Source organism: Varanus komodoensis, unplaced genomic scaffold, assembly GCF_004798865.1.
Source record: "Varanus komodoensis strain SLA01 unplaced genomic scaffold, ASM479886v1 scaffold1, whole genome shotgun sequence".
In the NCBI taxonomy this organism is placed as follows: Eukaryota; Metazoa; Chordata; class Lepidosauria; order Squamata; family Varanidae; genus Varanus; species Varanus komodoensis.
The window spans coordinates 67,497,021-67,521,638 of record NW_025335268.1 but is presented as its reverse complement, the minus strand read 5'-3'; the positions used below and the strand labels follow the sequence as shown (position 1 = coordinate 67,521,638).

General features: G+C 38.5%; 1 protein-coding gene across 2 annotated transcripts in view; it reads left to right on the top strand.

Annotated features, from left to right (window-relative positions):
- The window catches only part of PM20D2 (peptidase M20 domain containing 2), a 31,435-nt gene extending 12,659 nt beyond the window's left edge, over positions 1-18,776 (top strand). Inside the window, exons 4-7 of one of the 2 annotated variants that reach the window (XM_044427750.1) lie at positions 6,779-6,933; positions 7,935-8,067; positions 9,268-9,375; positions 10,466-18,776. In XM_044427750.1, coding sequence (XP_044283685.1) covers positions 6,779-6,933; positions 7,935-8,067; positions 9,268-9,375; positions 10,466-10,671 — 602 coding nt within the window. In that variant the 3' untranslated portion in view covers positions 10,672-18,776. Of the gene's footprint in view, positions 1-6,778; positions 6,934-7,934; positions 8,068-9,267; positions 9,383-10,465 lie in introns of both variants that reach the window. The other variant, XM_044427758.1, reaches the window with a different exon arrangement.
- The last annotated feature ends 5,842 nt before the right edge of the window (positions 18,777-24,618 follow it).

Genomic DNA, 24,618 nt, shown 5'->3' with positions numbered 1-24,618 from the left:
TTGTAAGGCTTGAATACTTCCAAAAAGCTTGGTGAAGTAAAATACTTTACATGTTCTACACTTCCTACAACCAGTACATTTTATTGGTAAAGTTCTGGTATAGGTAATGATTCCATAATTAAATGCTCTCCCATTTGAAAAGTCCTTGCACTTAAAGCTATAAAGGGTGAAATGCTAACCTTACCTTTCTACTAAGTGCATGTTCTCTATACATACAGATTTGGCAGAGAGGTGTAGCATTCTAACATAAAATATACTTTAAATTTGTACTAGGCCATAGTGATATGGGCATAACTGTAGAAAAACCCACATTCTAATGTTAAGTTTTGCCATCTAATATGCAACAGTTTGTTTCAGTAAACTAGCCTTAAAAAGTTAGTTTCTTAGCTTTACTGAAGATAGTAAGTATTGAAAAAGTGTGCTTTCAACTACATGATCGTATAATGATTTAATGCAGAGGTGCTTAGAATTGAACCTTACAAAATCTATTTTGTTTCTTACTAGAACCCTGGGATCCACTGACGGGATCTTGGTGCAAAAGATATACTTTACAATTTAAGATGTCTCAGTCCATTTATTCAATTTGCATACCAGAACTGAACAGTGCTCATAGTCATGCTACATACACATCTTCTCTTACCTCCTCCCAGGCTTTCTTCATTGCAGCACCTTAATTCATTGTTTATGTTATGGGTACTGTTGGTATATGATTGCTACTGTAAATCATTCCAGATCTACTGACTGCTCAGTGTAGTATAAATAGACCAGTTCAAGTGTGTACATTTACCTAAATTCATTTTTATCTTAAGGGTGCAATGCATGAGATGAAGTGTTACAGCTGGATCATGCAACATTTCAATTGTTCTGGCCTTTGTGAAATAGTATGGATTAATTCTAAACAAATTATCTCTAGTGTGTAGGACATGCTTGTCTGCAAACTATTCTGGATTGCAGAAATATTTTAAACTTTAATTTCTGTGAACTATATGAGGGATACTGTGGGATGTGCTTCTCCATGGGTGTCATCTCTCTGATAAAGACCTACAAGATTGGGTCTCCTACCTGAAGATTGTTGAGCTTTGTGCTATTGTTGTGGAAAGAACCCCCCATGCTGCTTAATCTAGGGTTTATACATTACCATTCTGTTTGGTTTTTCAGTTCTATTAGGAGGCTCATATGATTAGTTTTGCTAATCATTTACATTTTTTCTGTCACATTAATCCAAATATATTTGGCAGACTTTCTTAACTTCCCAGTTAGTGTTTAAATATAGCTGTTGAGTAAAGGCTACAAATGAAGTGAGATGTTTATCCTTTTGTTTTTGTTTTTTAATCCTGCTTTCTCCTAATAGCTTCCATAATGCTAAAGAAAATGATAAAAAATGGGCTCAGTGTATGTCCTCAAATCATAATAGAAAACTTTTGTAAACTACGTAAGAACTGGAATAAATAAGAACAGCTTTCACTTACATAGTACAACACATACCTTTTCAACTTAGAGTGCTCAGTCCAATCCAGTCAATGATTAGTTATATCATTTTGATTCTGTTACTAATGACTTGTGGTCATTTGCTGATTTGCAGGATTTTATGGTTAAAATAGTGATTTATAGTAGAAAAACATCTCCCAAACTGTCGGTCAGGATTTAATTTCTGGATATTGCATAAAGCATCTCTTTAGTGGAAGATTTTCTCCACTGATGAACAAAATTATAAAAGATCATAGATAATCTTTCATCTAATTATCTTGTTTTAAGATTGCTCTTCAGGATCTTTCTTGCTTTGTACTAACTAGTTTTGCACTTCTTTCCATTCAGTTGCTTTCCTCTGAAGTGTTCACTTTGTAGTCATACTATTAAATGCAAATAACACAAATGGAAAATGGTGAGGCAATGTTAATCCATACTGATGTTAAAAAATTAAGAAAGGAAAGGGGATGCTTTTCAGGGTGGATATGATTTAAATTATATCAATTTAAGTAAGACTAGATTTCACTCATGGTTTTGCATGCATGAATGCCTTACCCATGGGTAGAGGAACTTGATTAAAATATTCACAAACTAGGTCTCTTTTATGGCCTGCTGCCATTATAGGTTTTCTCCTCCAGAGAAAAAAATAATATGATAAGCCTCAGGCTATACACAAAAATATCCAAAGACTTGTGGAGTATGCTGCTCAGAAGATTTCATGTTCATTTTTTACTGCTTGCCCCTTTCCTACACACGACATCTTAGTCCATCCCAACAATCCTCTTCTGTTCATTGAATTTTTTGAAACTTAACACTGAAGAGGTAAGGGGCTGCTTGTGTGTACATAAATATACAAAAGAACAATGGGATTAAGGTCTTTTTAAAACTGTTTATTTTATAACGTTTTTGCTTGGAAGAAGCAGCATGTGATCTCTGCAGAGAGAGTCACAGTTGTGAGAACAGTAAAACCAACCATCTGTTAATAATACCTTCTAGATAGAAAAATTATCCAATAATTTTACAGAAGCCTCTGGAAGAACAAGACATTGTGAATGGATTAATGGGATTCAGTTACCAAAAAATTTAAACATTGCATGAATGTACAGCTTCATGCTACATAATTAAAAACTAAACCTTATGTCATGAGGAATAAATTTTTGACCATAATGGATCTTAAATAGAAAACTATCTTTAGATAGATTTTTCCTCAGTCAGCTTTTTATTTTAAAAAAATCCAATTTAAATAAAAATGTATGTTTTACATTTTCAATCATTGATTTTTATCCACCCTGATGCTTTTCCACATCCTCATTTCAGTGTCTGTGGTTAATATGGCTGAATGCATTTTGTGCACATGGTGGCAAACCAAATGTCCATAGGATTGCTCAAGCAGGATGAGTACAAGATCTCTACTTGTCCAAGCACTTCAGCAGCTGATGTATGCAGGCATGCCACCTCTGGTGAAGGAGGTAGCAGCATAGTTAGTATCCACTGATAGCCTCTTTCCCCATGAATCTGTCCATTCTCCTTTTAAAGCAACCCAGATTTGTGACCACCTCCACACTTTAACTATATGCTGTGTGCAGAAATATTTCCTTTCATCTGTCCTAAACCTCCCAGCAATCAGCTGCATGGGATGACCCCATGATCCAGTGGTGTGGGAGTGGGAGAAAAAAGTTTGCCTTTTTCACAGTGGCTGCACTGGGCCAACTGCAAGCTGTCCACCACTACCCCAGTCAGCATATACTTACAGTTAGAATTTTTTGCCCCAACAGGCATTACTTTACACATACTTACATTGAACTGCTTTTGTTATTTTGATGCCCATTCTCCCAGCTTGTAGAGATTCCTTTGGAACTTCTCACAATCCCTTATGATTTGACCATTCTAAATAGTTTGGTGTCATCAGCAAACTTGGGCACTTCACTACTTACTCCTAATTCCAGATCCTTTATGAATATGTTGAAAGCATTGGCCCTAATACAGAACCCTGGGGGACTCCAATGGTTCTGCATTGGGAGAAGTTGCCATTTATTCCCATTTTCTGTCTTCTGTCTTTTAAGCAATTAACGATCCATTAAAGGACTTCTTCTTTTATTCCCTGGCTACTTTGTTTGCTCAGAGCTGTTGGTGAGGGACTTTGTCAAAAGTCTTTTGGAAGGCCAAGTAAACATTATCTTCTTGATTGACCCTGTCAATGTGCTTATTGACATTCTCAAAGAACTCTAATAGGTTAGAAAGACAAGACTTCTGCTTTTGGAAGCCATGCTGATTTTCTCATTGGGGCATGTCCCTCTATGTGCTTACTAATTCTATATTTAATAATGCTTTCAATAGGCATTCTCAGCTGTATGATCTTGTGGAAAACTATCATACACACACAAAACACAATGTACACTGAATCTTAAGATCTGATTCAGAACATGCAACTATGCAACTTCCTTAGCACAATCTTCAGAATGACTGGTCAGGTGAGGAAGTATTGTCCACAGGTAATACCAAAGCATATCTTCTCTTGATAACATTGATTACAAATGGCTTATTTGGAGACTTATTTAAAAGGCATTGTCTCTAAAATATCTTTTCTACAAGATAAACAGCCTCTGAGAGTCTTTAGTGCTGCTACAAAATCAGCTGGTATAACAAAACTTTCTACAAGCCAATAAAGTCTTGCATTGTTGTTATATGCATGTGTTGTGCACAATTTGTGTGTCATATATGACCACTAAACAGTTTATATTGAGGTTCCTTTTGGTTTCCAATATGATCCCATTTGTTAATTTGTTAAACTTTCCCTCAGCATTTAGATTTTTATGTTTATTTTATTATATGGCTGTGAAAGCTAATATCTTGTTCATACATAATGACAACTTAGAGTGGATTGTTATTGAATCATGGTTTGCCATTTATATGCGATTCCTGTAATTTGGTTTAACTGTGGTTCTTAACCATGAGCAACACAACTCAACAGCCAACTATGAGTTTTTTCTTGCACTGTTCATGCAGGAAAAACTACTTTTAATTAAACCATAATGCCTAATTTGCAGGCGACACCCATGTTTCAGTGGCAGGGTGAATTTGACCCTTAGCCCATTGGATTGTTACATACAAACCAAGCTAAAGTCTTCTGCAAAGCAGCTAAAACATTTGGGTCAAGCAGTTATATAAGTGACTTGGCAATTTATATCTTTAACAAATTGTTAGTGTTTGTATAATAGAGTATATTTATTATGATTGACTTTCTTGCTGTTGTGAGAATAGTGTCATCTTGAGAAGAGTCCAAGTTAGCTCATGCAGCCAGCACTGGAAAATATAGCACTGCTTACTGTCCAGTGAACTAGCCACTGCCCATTTGTTACAGATGAGGAATTGCCCAGCACAATGATAACAGCATTACTGGTTGTACAGAACTACCTAAGAACGGGGTTGTGTTGGAATATCAGCTTGCTGCTTATTTTCATCTTCCTTGTTCATATATGGTAATAGCATACATAAGATGGCATTTCAGAACTCATTGTTCTGCATTTTTAAGGTTGGTCATTCAACAAAGCAAGCTGGGTTGTGCAAAGCAGCCACTTTTCCTTTTGGGGTCTGTCTTGATAGTTAACATTCATTCTGCTCAAATAATGTCCTGATACATTGGCATGGGTTTTGGATGCCTTAGGCCTAGGCACCATACTTTGAGTGATGAGAGTCTTGTAGTTATTCAAATCATCTTAAAACAAAGAGGCTTTTCTTCTCAGAACTTGTCCAGGAAGGAGTCTTTGAGTACACTTGGTCAAATAGGACTCTATGCAGGAAATAATTTATTTCAAGATAGAAATATGGTCTCCCCTTTATTTTGTGCTGAAAACCCATACCAAAAACGAAATTATTTGCCTTAAACAAGGGGTATTCCAAAAACAGGAAAATTAACATTCAGAATTTTATCAGAATTAATATTGCCATGATTTATCACAAGAAGATTCAGTATGCATTTAGAGATGGTCAGATGTTCTGGATGTGCTGTTAGGAGGAAAAAAACATGTAGTGGCTGTTTTTCTGCAAGTATTAGCTAAAATTAATAGAATTTGTGTATGTGCTTTGATACCTCAGATCGAAAGTTCCTATCTTCAAAGATAAGTAATTCTCATGATTTCTATGAAATAGTTTGATCATATACAAAATCTGTCAAGTTTCAGTGTTTTGTTCCTAATTCTGGATTGCATACAGTTATCTTGATACTCTAAAAGCTTTGATTACAGAAATACTATAGTTCTGTAATGGTGTCCTTTTAGTTTTTCATGAAATTATAGAGAAATCAGCTAAATAACAAAATTCTTTTTTTATAATAACTGTTAAAAATGCAATATGGAAATGGACCAGAACAAGATATCCTCTTCTGTTTTAAGGCTCTTTTTTGAGAACAACTGTAGTTTTCACTAAGCTATTGTGTATTAGAACATGATCAGTAGAAATACAAACAGAAAAGCTACATTTGCTTTTCCTTATCTTCATGGGTCTGAAACATTTGTACCATTTGACTTGAACATTGGACACTAGTGCCCAACTCAATTTCACACAAACCTTCTTGTAACAAAATGCTTTTCAAGGTTTGAAAAAGGATAGAGGGGCCCATAGTTAATGTTCTGTTTTCCGGAGTCATAACAGAGTTACTGTTGTATAATTATTTTCTCCTGATGAATACACAGGGAAAGCGTGTAGTATAACAATACTTGCTACTAAAAATTGGCACCATTTATGATTTTGAAATATTTTCATTCTTTACTCTGTTCATTAGCTTATGGGTATAAGGTATTAGGTAAATAATTTACCCTGCCATGTAATATTAATATATTATGCAGCAGAAATGGGGTGGGAAAGAAATGTAAGGATGTATACATTTAGAAACTGATGCCTAATTTGGTTAAGTATGGCATAAGCATCATTTAAAATAGTTCAGTTTTAATTCAAACTTGAATCTCCCACCAAGTCTTAGCATGTGAAGAGGATGGTTTTATGCTTTGCTTTTTCCTTTGGTAAATATAGTCAGCTTCTATGTTACTGATGACTTGTTACCTAATGTCCCTTGTTCCAGTGGTGGCACAATTTATTCAAGTCAAGGGCAACAGAAAAATATGAATGGAGATCTAACTTTGCATTTTTAATTGAAATGTAGTACATTTTCCAGGGATACAGGTTATTTCCATCTTTAAATAGAAAAGAATTGGACCCATACATAAACTGCTATGGCTTTTCCATTTACCTGTTTTTCCAAAAGCTTCAGAAAACCCAGTATGCCAGAGACTAACATAGTTATTCTCTTTTATAGGTATAATAAAGAATGGTGGTGTGAAACCTAATATCATCCCTTTTTATGCTGAATTAGAATTTTACCTCCGTACTCCTTCATTAAGGGAACTCTCCATCCTGACAGAAAAAGCAGAAAACTGTTTTAAAGCTGCAGCTTTGGCTACAGGGTGTGAAGTAAGATTCTGAAAGGTTGATCAAGATTCTGTTTTAAGATGTAATGTGAGATAATTTTTCAAGGAAATTAAGTAGATGTCATTTTGACCAATATATTCAGGACACATTAAAACAATTGAATTCAGAGAAGTATAACAATTAAATGTTAATGTATCCTTTCTGTCAGCCTCTCAAAATAATTGTAGTTCTGAACTGATCAGATCCTTGTTCATGCTGAATTCTTATCTTGTCATAGCTGATATTTTGAACATAACTGGCCAAAAGGTGTTTTATAAATATTTTAATAAATGTCATCAGGTTTGTCAAAAGTCATTAGAAGTACTAACATACCCAAGTGAAAGCCAAATTTTACATGTTTCCAAATCCACAAAAGTTCAACATTAGACTACATGTCATTGTCACTGAACATTTTCTTAGTATTTTTTCCTCTTTGATAGATTTCTGAGGAAATTTTTTCCCATAAAGAATGCACAAAGGAGACAAAAGGGATTAACACATTGCTCTTAAGGTCTCTATTTAGAATTAAGCCCCACTAGGTTCCGAGTAACTTAATTTTCCACGTTTTTAGGGTTAGTAAATTTTTTAGGAAGTGGCTTTTGGCATTTGAAATGGAAAGTCTGCTCCTACATTTCTATTGATAATGATTTATAAAAATGACTGCCTTGATTAACAGGAGGAAAATTGCTTAGTTGATTCTGAGAAAGTGCAGTTCCATACTTTATATGTATAGGATGTGAAATGCAGAAGGCCTCTATAATCTGTTACTATGAGTGCAGTCCTGTATGGACTAACTTCAAAGGAAACCTCACTGTATTTAAGGGGCTTACTTCCAGGCAAGTGTGCATAGAATTTCAGCCTATTCTATAAATCCTTCGAAGTAAATGATACTGAACGTATTGGGACTAACTTCTGAGTAAACATGCATAGGATTGAACAGTAAGCCCTTTATTTCAGACTCGATCTGCTTTTTAAAAAAGCAAATGTGTGTTTTTCTCATCTAGGTGGAATTAAAAAGTGGTCCAAATGAATACTTTAATGTGCTTCCTAACAAGAGCCTGGAAAAGGCTTACATAGAGAATGGCAAGAAACTAGGCATGGATTTCATCCAGGATGATAACTTGAATGGGCTCTCAGGTAATAATAGAACGTCTGTGTATTTATACATTTTAGGATGGCTTTCACTTCTGAACACTTAATGCATTTTCTGCCCTTTCATGATATCTTACTGACTTTAGCTCTACATAAAGGGTTTACCTCCTTATTCCTTTTTTAACTGAAAAAACAATTGTAAATACTTAAGATTGCTCTCTTATTGCTAGGTGATATTAAGGTTTTATATGGGGAAATGAACATGGGGTATTCTGCCACTTGGATTGCATACTTGCATTTTTGTCTTGATTAAAAAAATCAAAAGACCAACACAAGCTCAGAAGCTCATGTTTAAAATAATTAAGCTTATGTTTCATTTTGAGGATAATTCCTTTCTTTTGATGTTCTTAGCCTTTGGTCATCCTGAGCAATAATTAAGCTGAACAGGTTATATTAACTGTACTGCAGCAATGTTTCTACCATTTTCAGGAATCTGATTTCATGCTGGAATTCAAGGGCAGTGGTAGAAGATCCTTGCCCTGCCCAGCATTTTTTTCTGGAATTATGCCTTCTTTCCTTTCAGAGTAGGGCTACTTTTCTTCATCAATGTAAGAAATTCCCCAAGTTTTATTAAATAAGACTAAATTATGTTAACCAAGAACTCAGCTGTGCAGTTGCAATTGTTTTTTTTTTTTTTTTTTTTTTTCATTTTGCAGAATCCAGGCTTTTTCTGTTGGGAACTTACCTATTGTACCTGAATTCCACAATATGAAATGATGTTTGCAGATCCACCTTTTATACAGCTTCATTGCTAGTCCCAAGACCTTTCTTTTACACTTCAAAACAGTTTCCCCATTTGTCTCTTATTAATAGGTTATGTATTCCAACCAAATCTTACAATGGTTAAGATGCAGGAAATACAGTTTCCAGTGCAGTTGTTTACCTTCCAGCTTGACTTCTATTGCTTCCAGCTAGACTTTTATTTTGACTGCTTCCCTATTGCTTTCTTCAATTTTTTTAGTTCTTTCAGGGGCAAATTAAAGTCCTGGAAATTATGACATTCTGAACATATTAAACTGAGCAAATATATTTACTTTGGCCCTGTTCTGATTTCAGACTCTCCCCTCCCCCTGAATTTCCATGTTTGGCTGCACTGAATGCATGGCTCTGTCATTAAACATACAGCTTGCTTTTGGTAGCCTGTGTGGTCCATGTAAAAAACTGGGGTATATTGCTTCTGTCTAGGTTCTACTGACTTTGGAAATGTTAGTTTTGTGATTCCTGGGATTCATCCCTATTTCTATATTGGCTCTGATGCACTGAACCATACAGAGGAGTACACAACAGCTGCAGGTTAGTGGTATGTAATGGGCTTGATGAGGGCCAATAAACTGAAGCTCAATCCAGACAAGACAGAGGTCCTGCTGGTAGGTGGTTTGAACTCCTGGGTAGGTGACTTGGATCTTGTCCTGAATGGGGTTGCACTCCCTCTAAAGGACAGGGTCCGCAGCTAGGGAGTGCTCCTCGACCCGGAGCTGACTTTGGAAGCTCAAATGTTGGCGGTGGCGAGGAGCGCTTTCCATCAGCTTCGGCTGATCCATCAGCTGCATCCCTACCTGGAGGACGACTGCCTAGCGACAGTGACGCATGCATTGGTTACTTCCCGGTTGGATTTCTGTAGATGGTGCAAAATAGAGCAGCCAGGTTGCTGACGGGGACTGGGCGTTATTCTCACATAATGCCAATCCTCTACCAGCTTCACTGGCTTCCCATAGAAGTCTGGGCTCAATTCAAGGTGTTGGTAATTACTTATAAAACCCTTAACGGCTTGGTACCCAGATACCTGAAGGAACGCCTGCGGCCATATTTGCCCTCCTGCCCCTTGAGATTGGCAGCAGGGACTCTCCTCCGGGAGCCTTCCATAAGAGACATTAGGAAGCAAAGTACCTGGAGGAGGGCTTTCTCTGTGGTGGCGCCCCATCTGTGGAATGTGCTCCCCAGAGAGGTCCGCCTGGCGCCACCATCATTTGTTTTTTGGCGCCAGGCCAAGACCTTTTTATTCAAACAGTATTTTAATAATCTTTAACATTTATAGTTTTAATTGTGCAGCCAGTGTGTTTCCAAGTTTTAATTGTAATTGTATTTGTTTTATTTATTTGTTGACGTGAGCCATCCTGAGGCTATGTAGCAATGGGGACGGCATATACAAACGTTAAATAAATAAATGTGTGTTTTACTCTGCACCCAGCAAAATTTTGAGAACAGTATAGGAAAAATATGTAAAATTTGTTTAAATTTGCAACCTGTCTGTCTCTCAAAGGACTTAAGGTGAAATATTTGGACATTTTTTCACTTCCTGCACCACTGTACTAACTTTCTCTGCATATGTGTTGCAGTTGTTTCAGTCCCATTTGTTCTTACTTGTGGGTTTAATTTATCCTAGGATCAGAAGATGCTCAGTTCTATGCCCTGCGGACAGCTAAAGCTTTGGCAATGACTGCCTTAGATGTTATTTTCAAGCCAGATCTAATGGAGAAAGCCAAAGAAGACTTCAGAATAGTGAGACTGAAAGAGGAAGTAGACTTGAATAGGTCTGAACACGGAAAAGGATCTGGTCTTGGTATTGGAGCAGCATGTGCATCACGGTGAAAGAATGCAGGAATGTTTATGTGCAAGAAAGTCCAGAACTGCTGCACCTGGTTTCTAGAGAGTATAACTGGAGAGATAAGGACATTATGAGTGATTCAACTAAATAACCTCGGAGTACTTAAAAAAATTTTTTTTTTAATACTAGTATCATGTTACTGTCTCAGTTTGGATGACAGAGCTACATGATTTCTCTGCAGTGATTGAAAATTGCTGAATATCTTAGTTTTGCAAACTTTTGCAAGATGATTTTTGAATTGCTACTATGATGGTTAAAAAGGATAGGTAGGTTGTTATCTCTGCAGCAACTCCTGTGAGAGCTTGTTGCATATTAAGCTTACTACATGCAAAACAAAATGCAGTCAATCAGAATAAGATCATCTGTCAGTCAAATATTAGTGATATCTTCAATCCACATTCCATTTGAATCAATAGTTAAACTTCTGCTGGTTTTAATAGATCTATTGCAGTCTTTTTATTAATAACCAATAGACCAATAGATTAAGTCTTGCAGCAAGTTTATCAGGGCTTAATGTAACTTCTGATTGCCTCAGCTCACACATGCATAAATATTGTGTGTGTATGCTTGTGGAAAAAGAAAGAGAAGGCAACATTTTTGTAAATCACTCCTAATAACAATTACGAAGACTTTGCATGTTGAGTCACAGATTTGCTTGTTGGAATGTTTACATCTTAGTAACACTATCTAGCAGGTACCGGAAGACAATGTTTGGGATTTTTAACTGAAATATTGATTTTTTTCCTGCTGTTCTTGATAATGCTGTAAGGAAAGAAGCAATTTTCTTGTTATCAACCTAAAGCTCTTTTCCTAAATATTGTACTGTGAAAATTTGCATTAAATAGAAATTGCATGCAAATTAATAATACACTGGTGTGAAATTGAATATATATAACTGCACGAAAGTTATACTTACTTTGCCTTTTTAAGAGTTGATAAACTGAAGAAAGAATTGTAATATTACTGTGGTGTATTTTAAATGCCTGATAAGATTTGGCTTCCTTCACTCAGTGAAGCTTAGCTTTTGCAATCACTGTTCTTCTTTTCAGAAGAGGAGGGGAGGCTCAGGAAGGTTGCATCTCTCTATGAAGTAGAGTCAATTTATGATAGTAGGGAACAGGAACCCTTCAGCATCCAAACTGATAACACGAGGGTCTCTTGAAGCTCTTGTTATTTTAGTTGATTGCTTAGTAAAGGCCTTGTAAGCTTTGCTTCTCAAAGTGTTCTTTCCTAATAAAAGAAATCTAAGTAGTTCACTGAGCTTGGATGTTTCTGCTCAAAGCAGCTTGCCATGTAAATTGTTATATGATCAAGATGCCTGGAGGAGAAAAACACATTATATTGATTTGTTTCTTAGTTTCTGGAGAATGCTGAAGATTGCAGCAGGTGGCTTAAAACTGGCAAGAGCTCCTGTTCCTTCCTCATGAGATGCTAAAATTGCAAACTTTAAAGTTACAAGGCTTATTAGTTCTAAATTGTTTTATTTTCTGTATTCTGTGACACAGGGCTGGGTGCTTTGGTATCAACTGCTGGGTATTATGGACAACCAGCGCGATATTCATATCCTTAGTTGATTCCTTAGTAAATATTTGGGAGAAAGATTTGGCAAATTCTTGTGTAGTAGCTCACCGTGGCAACAAGCATAATAACCCCTGCCTGCAACATACCTTCCCAGTCTTCTCTCTCCATCTGAACAAGAAAAGAAATTGAATTTACTGTGAATTTCTGTGAAATATTATGGATAACTTGGCTGTACATTTTGTCCAACAGTTTTCAGACATGTTTTAATAACTTATTTATTTGATCAGGAAATATATACACAAATGCTTGATGGTTATTTGACAGATCAAAAGTCTCAAAACTTGTTATTGTCATGATACAATACCTCTTGTTAAGTCTACATGGACAGGACAATATACCAAGATAAATTAATTCACCAGCAACTCAGTTTGCAATTCACTTTAACATGGATGGTGGATTTCTTTAAAGCTTGAATTGGTCAGGAAAACTAATTATGTTTCCAGCTCTAAGAGCAATTAGATAGATGACCATGAAAGATTTAGCCGCCTTAATAGTGACCCACACTTGGGGAAATTCTGTTCTAATTGATGTCTGCTAAGGCACATCATTACAAGCTTTGAAGCAAGCCCTGTTTAACCTGGCCTCAAATTGTGTTGGGATTATATCAGCCATGATGTTGAGTTTTTGGTGCTGTCTGGTTTTAATCATTCTTGTTTGTTGTGGTTCTTAACTTGTTTTGTCATTTGAATTATTATTACATTGCATTTTCAAAAGTTTTTTTTAGTTTAGGTTTAGGTTTTAGTTGTGTTATATGATGCTTTGGGAGTATAAGCCAGCATATAAATCTTAAATTAGAAAACAAAAGGTCCTGTTTAGACAACTTTAGCAATGTAGATTTTTCTCCATGTGCCATCTCTTTTGAAGGTGCTTCCAACGAGTGTAAAGACTATTTACGTGCAGCGTTAACATGCCAGCAGTCTGCAACTGGAGTTGCCTCTGGTAAGGATGGTAGCAGCTTCACTGAGCATCTACATGCATTACTGGTTTTCACATAGCCATGACATACTGAAATTGAGTGCCAGGGACAATATCAGAGGTGACTGAACCTTGAAAGATAATTTTTCTTTGTAGGACAAGAGAGTTTGGAGATTGAGGAAAGTCTTAGTGATTTTCTTATTAGAAGGAACACATTTGTCCCATTGGTTTATAATCTCAAAATGTATTAGCTAACTGCTTAACCCCTGCCTGAGCTCTTTTTATCAACAGCAAATGCTTTTTTTCCCTGGAGAAAATGGTACCAGAACTCTTTTATTATGTTTCCTTGGGAATAGATGGTAATTAAATTGGTATAAAGAATATTTAAAAAGTGGACAATCGTAATGTGTGTTGTTGTTAGGTGCTGTCAAATTTTCTTTGACTTAACAGCAACCCTATGAATAAGGCTGTAGCTTACATTACATTACATGAAACACACTCATTTGGCCGGTTATAATATGTTCCAAATCTACACCATGTTTATTGGCTTCATTTACTTGGCTTTGTTCTTTGCTTTGTTGTAACTGTTGCAGAATGCAATCTGTGAAGCAGCCCTGATACTTGGTTGGATCAAACTGATTAAGAAATTCTGATAAAGAACATTGAGACACAAAGCAAAGGTAATCAGCACACAAGATCTTAAGAGAGTCAAAAAGAGATTTATCTGTTTAAAAATCTTTCATATTCTGATGAGAATATAAGTCTAGAGTCAAGTGATGCTTTTTGTGATACTAATTCTTTCAAAATTTTTTCTCAACCAGATAGTCTGGAGAACACAAATTATTTGTGTCTCATTCAATCAAAGTCTTCTAGACAGATTTCAGACTTCTTTCTCACCAAATGTTAAATGGCAATCTCCAATTTTCTGGCTACTGCTTAAGATCTAGTATTTGAGCCCATTTGGGTGAATTAGCTTCTTTATGTAGTCCCTTTGCAAAAGATACCTTCAGATTTTCAGATATAACCTTTGTGCAGTTGGAGGATTATTTTTTAATTCTTTCTGTGAATGATAATACCTTTGAAGGTTAAAGTTTTTGATGTGTTAATGACATTTTGATAATAAGGTCCATGACATTCCATTCTGATGCTTAATATAAAAGATCTTGCTATTCCAACAATAAGGGTCAGAATTCTAGCCAGCTCACAAAGGTATATTCTAGATATAGCATCTCTTCAGGAAACACTAGAAGTCTGACATGCATAAAAAAGATGGATAGTAGGGCAGTTCTATGCCCTAGGCACACACAAATCAAGATGTATCTATTATAGCTGCTAAGAAATGTGCTTTTATCAAAGTGACATTCCACAGGGATCCAAGGGGGAGATTTATTTTTGCAACAGGGTGATGAGTGGGTAAGCTTATGATGAGCATCTATACAGAGTTCCAGCAAGGGACACCAAATATTCCTTGGAAGTCATCTTGTAAAGCTCGACAATTACAGCAGGCTGAAGTGATTCTGGGAGGTGATTTACACATGAGGGTTGATGAAAGGCCAGACAGCTGTAGTAACAAAAACTGGGTCACTAGCAAAGTCATTTGTATCACATAATATTTGGAAAAACTACATATACAAGAACTTTATTTTATGTTTAGCCAAAAACCAAAACTATGCCCGGCCAAACTATACTGGTCTCACAGAATCTAGGGGATCAATTCTGAGCATCCAGATGGGGATTACTGCAGTGACTGAACATAAGCCAATTGCAATGGGTCTTTACCTAATGAAGGAGCATAACCATTCACATGCTGTTTTAGCTCCAGCCTGCTGGCTCATTAGGAGGTAGTAAAATGACCCAAGAAAGCTCATTTTTCACTCTAGAAACTCACATCAGACTATCTTCTTAATATGGGGTAAGGTTAATATGATGACTTACTTGAGGCTTACATATAGAAGAAGCAAGTACTCTTAAGATGATTGGCAGCCAAGCAAATTTTCTTAACTGGTACAGCTAAATGAAAGGTAGACTTTAAGAGGATGAGGAGCTCCAAAGTATATAAAGCCATACTAGGTAAGAAATATAAAAGCTTTGGAAATAAGTAACACTAATCTCTCTAGATAAAAAATACTATGAGTTTGAAAGCAAACGTTCTAAACTTCTAGCCTGTACACTTAAAAACAACATTGTGAGTATATTAGATGGATCATGGACTTTGCAAAATTTGTCCAATCATGTTATTGAAACATTTGCAGGATTCTGCCTAAGGACCTGTATGCCTCAAAAAAAATGAAAACTCTTCTGCTATGTCAACATTTCTCATCAAGGTGAAACCTAAAGCCCTTGCAACACAGGGATCTATTGAACCAGGCATATAAGAGGAGGAAATTAAAACCATTTTTAAACATGCAGAGCAGAAGATAGGCATGCATGGGTGCACTGAACAGTTTTACAAAGGGGGGAAATCCTGATACTTTACTGGAAAACCTTGTGTAATCTCTAAATCCTGGAAAGAAGCCAGGGTTGTCATGATGCTTAAACCAGGCAGAATCCCTAAGGCTTTGGTATATTGATCCATTCTTCTGTCTGAATCAAGGCACCAAACTTTCCCATTTTCCTAAACAGATTTAATACATTTATATCTGTATTGAAAAAGGCCAAACAAATACGTTCCTAACTCCACCATATATTAAATATAATGCCCAGCTGTACTAAACACAGAGCTCCATCAGCCCTACCTGCCTTGGCTACTTTCAGAGCATTTAACAACATGAAATGGACTTCTCTAAAAGAGGTGCCGGCAAGAATTGCTGCATTTCCTTGCACTTCTATTTTGCAAATGCAGTGGCCAAAACTTAAGGGTTTGGCTCCAGACCATTATTATTAGCCAGGGGCATGAGGCAAGGCTATCACGACTCCTCCATACTATTTAACCTAGGTGGCAAATGATGGGAGGGCAAACCAGAGATTGCAAGTCTGTATGGACAGCATCCTATTTGATCAATATATTTGTAGATGACAGCAGGGATTTTAAAAAACCCTGAATGTCCCTTTCCACCATACAGCAGGATTGCAATCCGCTATTCTAAGTCAGAATTATTTTGCCTTACTACCTTTCTAGAGGAGCACAAGCAGTTACAAAAACTGTCACAGCTGTAGTTGCAACCAAGCTGCTTTAGGTGCTTGGGAGTTACAGTGCTGAAATTCCTTCAGCAGCAGCAGCAGCAGCAAAGGAATTATGTCCTTCCAGTAAGGGAACTGAGGCTAGATCTTCAAACCTGGAACAAACTAAATTTGTTTTGGGCAGAATAGCAGAGCATGGTTCTGCCCAACTTGTTCAAGACATTATCTGTTCCTATTCTGGAATGCTCCATGGAAAGAATGATAAAAACTGATGGAAGCTTTTGCACATGTGGAGAAAGGGGAAAGAATTCACAAACTAGGCCTTACGTAGAAATACAAAAAAGGTTGCTTGGGATTCCAGTATTTAGATCTTAATTATCACCCAGCTCAGATACTTTACTTGAATGTTCTATGAGTCCAAATGGAAGATGCTCACGTAATTCCCTCAATGAGAGGTTTAGTATTAAAGAATGCTGAGCGAGCAGTTACAGGCAATTATTTTACTGCTTTTTGCATTTGGAAACAATGGGCAGAGCATATAGCCCCATATTCCTCTCCCCTGGTCCCTTTTTGTTAGAAACACAAGTATTGCCAATAGCCATGGGAAGTCAAAGAACTAGCAAGAGCATAAGACTCAAAGAGGCAGCTCATCTTGGAGAATGATTGATTAGCAAAGTTTAACGTAGGCTGCCAAGTCTTCAGATTAGACTGTCAGCAGTCTGGCCAGGGTCAAAGACGGGTCTGATGAAACCATGTCAAGGACTCTGATCAGCCTGGAAAGGGTGCTGTAAAATTGACTAAGCTAACTGGGATAGCTTGACCTTTTCTAAAAGAGGTGTTGGCAGCACACCCTTCAGGGCCATCTCAGCCAAACTAAAATAAGCAGTGTTCAAAATGCTATATTGATGGCATTATAGCCTGTTCAAGCTGCACCATATGGGCACCTTACCACTGCTTCAGTGCTGGAGAGGGTATGGAGGTGTAGGAACTCTGTCCCATATGCTGGGAGTTGCCCTAAAGTTCAAACCTCCTGGGCTGCAGTTTCTGGGATTATATCAGATATAATACTATGCATTACTGTCTCTAATACCCTCCCAGCACTCCATAGTGGACAACGTCCAGGGTAATTTATTGCATGGCGAGATACTTCTGTTTTTGTTCATGAATGTCTACTTGGCATTTGTGCAGCACTGGAAAGCAAGTTCTGAATGTTAGAGGCCTTGCTTTGCAAAATATGAACAATCACATTCTCAGATTAACTTGTCACAGTAGAGTGGTGTGAGAGACTGCAAAATATGACCAGTTCACCAAAATCTGGTTTCCATTTAACACTGTCATATAAAAAGGAATAGTGGATCATAAATCTCCGGCAGCCTAACGTCATTCTAGAAAGATTACTAAAGTACTAGAAGACAGAGGCTTTTATAAGGGTTAAGCTCTGGACATACACCATCTTAATGAACATGAAAGAAAGACAAATGGGAACACAGTTTTTGTATGGTTGATCTTTAATATGCTAGATGTTAATGATACTGTATTCACGATAAACCTATGTTTAAGAAGGAAAGTTTTTCTGATATGTCACTAATTCCATTATTGTGCAAATGATGACATATTTTAATAATATTCAGCCCTTTATAGCTTTGTTATCTATCAGTAAGTTCTGCAATGAAGTGATACACCAGGCTGGACAATTGTTTTGCCAAAGAAACCGCATGTCAAGCCTAAAATTTGAGAAAGTGCTACTTCATGCAGACAATAGGAAATAATTCTGGGAGGCTTTACCTCTGCTTGAGTCAGTTAGTACACAGGGATGAGTTCTGCCATTAGTGGCTCTTACACTATTTGCTACAAAGTTGTAGGATTTTAGAATTTTGCTCTAAGAGCAATGATTTTGAAGCTTCTCTAAATAATGGAAATACACAGTTGATAGCAGTTTTTCTTGGATCCAAAGGCATTTTCACAATATTCCTTTTAGTCTGAAAGGTGGGTGCAATGACATACATGCTTTTGAGTGTTTTGGCTCCTGTTGCTCTACAACATCTGTATGCTCTTGAATCTACGTATGAGTACACAGATACCTGTAACACAGCAGGTTGGTAAAAATGAATGTATGAATAGCTTGATGGCGACCGACTTGAAAAAGTGTAGCTAAAGTACATGAATATCTTTCAATATACCTTTTCCCCCCTGAAGGCTTACCTTTGAAATTATCACAAAACATTATACCTTCAGATATTTACCAAAGGTTTGTTTAGGTGTTAAAACAGCTTGTGCCATTTGTACCCAGAATTTTTCATTTGGATAAACAATTGAGCTATACAGCAAGTTACTGGTGTGAAATACTTTTATTAAGCCTCTTTTTGATGAACCACTGCTGATCTGCTCTGATGTTAATTTTGTATACTCTGTTTTACTGGTATGCTACATGCGGCTCTTTGCTGGATTGTAAGAATAAAATCACTGACTTGAATATTATGGAGTATTCTTTATATGTGTGGTAGTAACTCAGTAAATAAACATACACATTAAAATATGGTGAAGGAAGTGAAAACTGCCATTGAATGGGCTATGCCTGCTCTGCTAAAGTTAGTGAACCCTGCTTTGCTCTTGTGATACCTGAGCTGGGAGTGCACCGTATTCCAGTACTGCTAGCAGGCTAATGCAATAACAGATGATAAAAAGATGTAGTGCCATTTCAAAGTTCTCCCAAAGGGCAATTTCTGGTAGGTCATGGGCTCATTTGGTTTCCCTGATCGTGGAAAACACATTCTTGATAATGTCCCAAGGAAAGGCCTTTGGGTGGCAGTGAGCCCCATGGTCTTCTGTTAGAGAAGACAAAATCTGATACAGATGATGAGGAACAAAAGACAGGCTAAGCCTTTATTAGGAGGCCTGAATGAGGTCTAAACAGAATTTGGAAGGGAGGGCAGAGGAGTAAAGCCTCTCCTGGGTCCTGAAGAATATAGCAAATATGTACGAAAAGGAACTTGAGGGAAGGAGGTTGGGGCCAGCCAAGTGTTGCCAGCCAAGTGTTGTGATGGTGTATGTCTTGAGACCCTGCAGCCCCACACAAGCCCTAGGCTCTTTATCACCAGTAAACCACTGAGGTCTGCAGTCTTAACAGCCATGCTGTTTCCTTCCACTATGAGACACAGACTGCTACAGAAGTCCCTTCTCCTTACCAGAAGCAATCAAGATGCCAGTGTAGTTGGGCAATGCTGTTGAAATGCAGCCATGCATGTTTCACGGGGAATAGTGCAAGCCAAGGAGGAAAATGGTGGCCTGGAAATGTTGACTCAAGCTTTGAGAGGAGAGTAATGCTAGCGGCAAATCATAAGGAAGCCCAGGAGAGCTGCAACAGTGTCCCTTTGAGAACAAGAAGGCCTGCAGTCAAGAGTACCTACAGAGTACTAGAGTTGGTACCAAACAAAAGAAACAGTAACTTGGCTTCTTGGATTAACAGGATGCTTCCAGTTCCTTCACAGTCAAGGCTGGCTTGCTGACAGGGCATATACAAAAACCAGGGCTTTTTTTGTCACAGAATGCACCGGAACAGTGTTCCAGCAGCTTTTTTGACGGATTTTTCCAACGGATTTTTCCAAGTGATTTTGAATCGCCCTGTGGGGCATAGCAGGTTGGCGGCAAAAATCCTTAAAATAGTGCATGCGGGCTGCTTGTGTGTCCGCGCTGGTTGTGAGGGCGCTGCTCAGCTTGGGATCGGTCGTGTGGTCGCGCACTGAATGCTTACTACCGGCTGCGACCATTATGTTTATGTGTGTGTAGAGTGACTGGCTGTGTGCAAAAGGTAAATAAGTTCTTTATTTCAAAAAAAGTTGGTGAATTGAAAATCTTTTTTAGTGTAAGTGTGACCCCAAGACGTGAGTTCCGGTACTTTTTTTTTTTTTACAAAAAAAGCACTGACAAAAACTGTTCTTCAAAAAGACTGTCAAGTGGAGGGGTTTATAACAAAAGCAGGCACAGCAAGTACCTCAATGATGCTCACAGATCTTGAGATGTGAATGTTCCAGGTTTGGATAATGTTTCTTGTCAAGCCCTTACATTTAATTTACCTGTGGATTGCTTGCCTAAGTGGTGGCTTCTTGACTACCAAGTCATTTGCATTGATCCAAATGCCCATTGCTTCCTTCCTCACAGGAGGGTAATTCATTTTCAAATGCAAAATACACATGTACAAGCCATCCTAGTTAAGCTTCTCAGTAATATGCTGTGCAGAGGAGCCTTTGGGAATTGAAGAAGGCCAGCTTTGGGCTGAGCTCTTGCTTTAAGCAAATACTTTGAATATAATGTTTCATTTAAATACCAATGATGTCTTTGCCTGGTAAGTGTTCATCATATAAAGAATCTGCCCATTTGGCATTAGAAATACTGCCACCTTAACAGAATATGGAACTACGTGCCCGACCTGAAAAGAATGATGGCTCTATGCTGACAATTCAGAAATGATAGAAGAAATAGTTTCTGTTTTATTGCTACTTTGAGTTACAACTCTGTACATAATTTTGCTTTCTGCGAGATTGAGAGATGTGTTTTATTCTGAATAAATCCTTCTCCCTACTAGTACTGGCATTTTGTCACCAGCAAATGACAAGTACTTATTTAATAAAAGGCTTGGAAACAGCCTACACATTTTCCAGGTTTTTCTCTATAATAATGAGGACTAGAAGCTGTATGACTTCTGCTTTAGGACTCTGTAGCAGCTATTAGGCTGTGTTACAAAGACATATTCTCAGCCTTTGCGAGTGACTGCAGTTATGTAGGTTGCCAGGCCTCGCCATAAACAGGTTGTATAACACTGAAATTCTTTTGGGCTATTAATTTGACGAGTGTAGACACTCAACAGCACTAAATCACAGACAGTTTGTGGCTTGGGAAAGCCAGAAAAAAGGAACCATTTTCAATAAAGTGAAAATAAGCCAATGTGAGGCCTCGGATACCACATGGGGAAAGCTTTCCAGACAGCAGGTACCACTACAGAGAAGGGCCACAAGACAGAAAGCCGTAAGGTGCAGCATGGGCACTGGGGCTTCCCCTGAAGATCATAGTGCATGATGTCGGGGGAAGTGTTCCTTGAGTTACTTTGGTCCTGATTTGTATAGGGCTTTGCTTACTCATACCAACAACATAAACCCAGCTCAGCAGCCATTAAACAGTGTAGCTCCTTTAGCACAGATGTAAACTGTGTGTAGCAAGGCACCCACTCAGTCACCCAGCCACTCCTGATATACACAGGCAGTTTCCCGAGTATCCCTACATAGAAACGGTGCAGTACAAGGCTACCAATGGGTGAATCACAGTGGCCAGGCAATCACTGTCCAGCAGCAGAGGCATTTGCCATACCAGCCACAGAGGTCCCTTGGGCTTCTGGTAGCAGCAATGGAGTCAGGAGCACCTCTGAGCCATGAAGCCATTCCTTTGCAGGAGGGGAACACAGGGACCGCTCGGCCACAGTGCCTGTGTCCCCACTGGGATTCAGCATCTGTCAACTGCTTCCCATCCCGCCCACCACTCCATTCAGGCTCCATTCTAGGCCCTGCATTGACTCTCCTGATTCTGCTGCGACAGGGAAAGGAGAGCTGCACACAGATGAACACCGCCCCCCCATGGCCACACCCAACAGATTCACAGAGATGTTAAATCACACCAAAGACAAGATGGTATGTCGAAGCTCCTTGCAACAGACCACCATAAGGGCAATGCTATTCTCTGGAACCTGCCCTGCAGATGGGAGTGGAGGATGGAGTATCTGTAAGTCCACCATGATCAAGGATATCAAAAGTGAGAGCCAGTGTGGTGTAGTGGTTAAGAATGTGAGGCTGGGACTCAGACGATCTGGGTTCTAGTCCCTGCTCAGCCATGGAGCCAACTGGGTGACTTTGGGCCAGTCACAGACTCTCAGCCCAACCTACCTCACAGGATTGTTGTTGTGGGGATAAGATAGAGGAGGAGAATGATGTAAGCTGCCTTGAGCCCTTTGTAGGAAAAAGGCAGGATATAAATCGAAAAATAAATAAAATAAATAAATAAAAAAAGGTAACAGAGTTTCATTCCCTCTTGTCCTACCCTGATAGATCAGGGTGGCCAGTGCCAATTCTGTCCCACAGCTGAAAACCAAGCTGGAATGGGTTTGGGTGAACAGAATCCTTTGCAAGCAAGCATCTGTACTCGAGCTGCCACCATCCTCTCAAACACACTGCTCAACAAGGGGGTATTCATACTAGCTGGTAGTTATAATAAACCTCCCTGGTTTGTAGGGGGTTTTTCTATACAACCGCCTCCTTAAATGCAGCAGGAGTCATCCGTTCATGCATTGATATGTTCACTCCCTGGTCCTATTGAGTCAAACTCTGTTGGCTAGCTAAAATCAGGTCACAGATCGAGAAGAAATAGCGAGTCAAACTGCTATAGGTGCCTAGTCCACGGCTTCAGGCTGCACGATCCCATGAAATTGGGCAAGATGGATGGATCTGTTACAATAACTACATCAAGATCATTACAAGGGAAAATGATTTCGTCCCCAAAATTGTCGCAGCAGGCCTTTGAGTGTTGCAGGATAGATATTGTTAATCCTTGTACCACCTAGACAAACTCTGCTGGACAGTTGCTCAAAGATACAATGGAGGCTGTGAAATAAGCCTTCTTCTGCACAGCCCTCACTGCTGTAAAGTGTCTTTGGCCAGGGTTCCATCCAGCATTCTTCCACTGGTGTGCCAAACTTTGCCCAGTCTTTTCAATCAGAGACCTCTCCATGAGAACCAGAGAGCAACTGGGCTACACATCATCAAGGAGCAATTCAGGAGCAATTGTGCTGATGGCTCATCTCACCATTCCATGTGCAAGGCTGGGCAACTCATGGGACTCCAGAAGTTTTACCCTACATTTTCCATGATTTGATCATCATTGGCTATGACTGATGGAGTGGGGGCCACAAGTTTCCTACCTTTGCCATTGTAAAACTAGGGTCTTAACAGGATCACAAACTCCAGCTACTGGAAAACCCTCCAAGCATTCAGGAATCATTTGGATTCCATAAGTCTTAAATCATCTTATGCTATTATGAGAGGAGGTCATGAAAGCACATGAGGAACACAAAATGAGTATTCCACAGTATGTGATAGGATTAATCTCAATAATTGACAAGATGAGATGCAATTAAATGAATCATACCCAACAAAACTGATTTTTTTTAAATTGAAAGTAATTTTAATTCGAAGTAATTCAGTCTAAAAGCATCATGAATTATTGTGGAGGGAAGATGAGATTTATATTCTTAAAGGCTGCAATACTAAACACACTAATGGTCCTACCCTATGAGTGTTAGAACAGAAAAAGGTCTACAATTCTCAGAATGTCCCAGCCAGAAGGCAGACTGTTCCTGTCTAAACATACGCAAGATTGCACCTTAATGAACTCAGAGGAAGTTCAAGGAACCTCAAGGAAACATGCATAGGACCAAACTTCACATCTGTCTGATCTGGCACAGACAGGAGTGTAACAAAATGTTCTGTTGTGCTCACTACGAGATGGAATCCTAGAGAACAGAAAACTGCAGAAACTTTAGGGGGCAAAAGGGAACTAGGGAGATAGAATAATGCTCTTTTGAGATTATGCCTTGGATGTTGTTTTGAGAGCAGCATTTAATCAGGCAGGGAAGCTTGCCAAAGGGAGAGATTTGCAATAATTTATTAAATACTCAGCAGCACTCTGCTTTGTCAAAGGTTACTGCTGTCAGCTGAATCAGACCATAAAAGGCAGAAGAATATTTAGACAGTGCTATCTTTAATTTTAAATATTTATGACTGTTCATAATTTCTTGAGGCTGTTTACAATAGCGCTGTCATAAACAGTGTATCCGGACAACAGTAATGCAAAATAAGACTAACACCAAAGACAGCAGGCATATTCAAGCAGTGACATTCAAGCACTTAGGCTGGGAGTGTCCAACACCAATGAAGCCCAGTTATCTACACCTGGAAATGTGAAGGCAGTCCAGGGGCACATTAGCACCCCCCAAAAAAATGCTACTAAGGATGCTATTCACCCCCACCCCAAAGTGCTCCAGTTTTGCTTTTTGGAACATGCTCTGGGTCTCCCAACAAGTGTACATCCCAAAAAGTATTACTGGAACACTTTGCCAAACCCGCTCTGAAGTCACGTGAAAAAAATAGGCTTGGGGGTGTGGGAAGCACCCTTAGGAGCAGTATCTTTTGGCGGGGGGGTGGTGTTGGTGTGCTCCAGGTTGCCCTCATTTTTCCAAGTTTGGACAGCCTAGAGGCAAAGGCTCCAGTACTAAA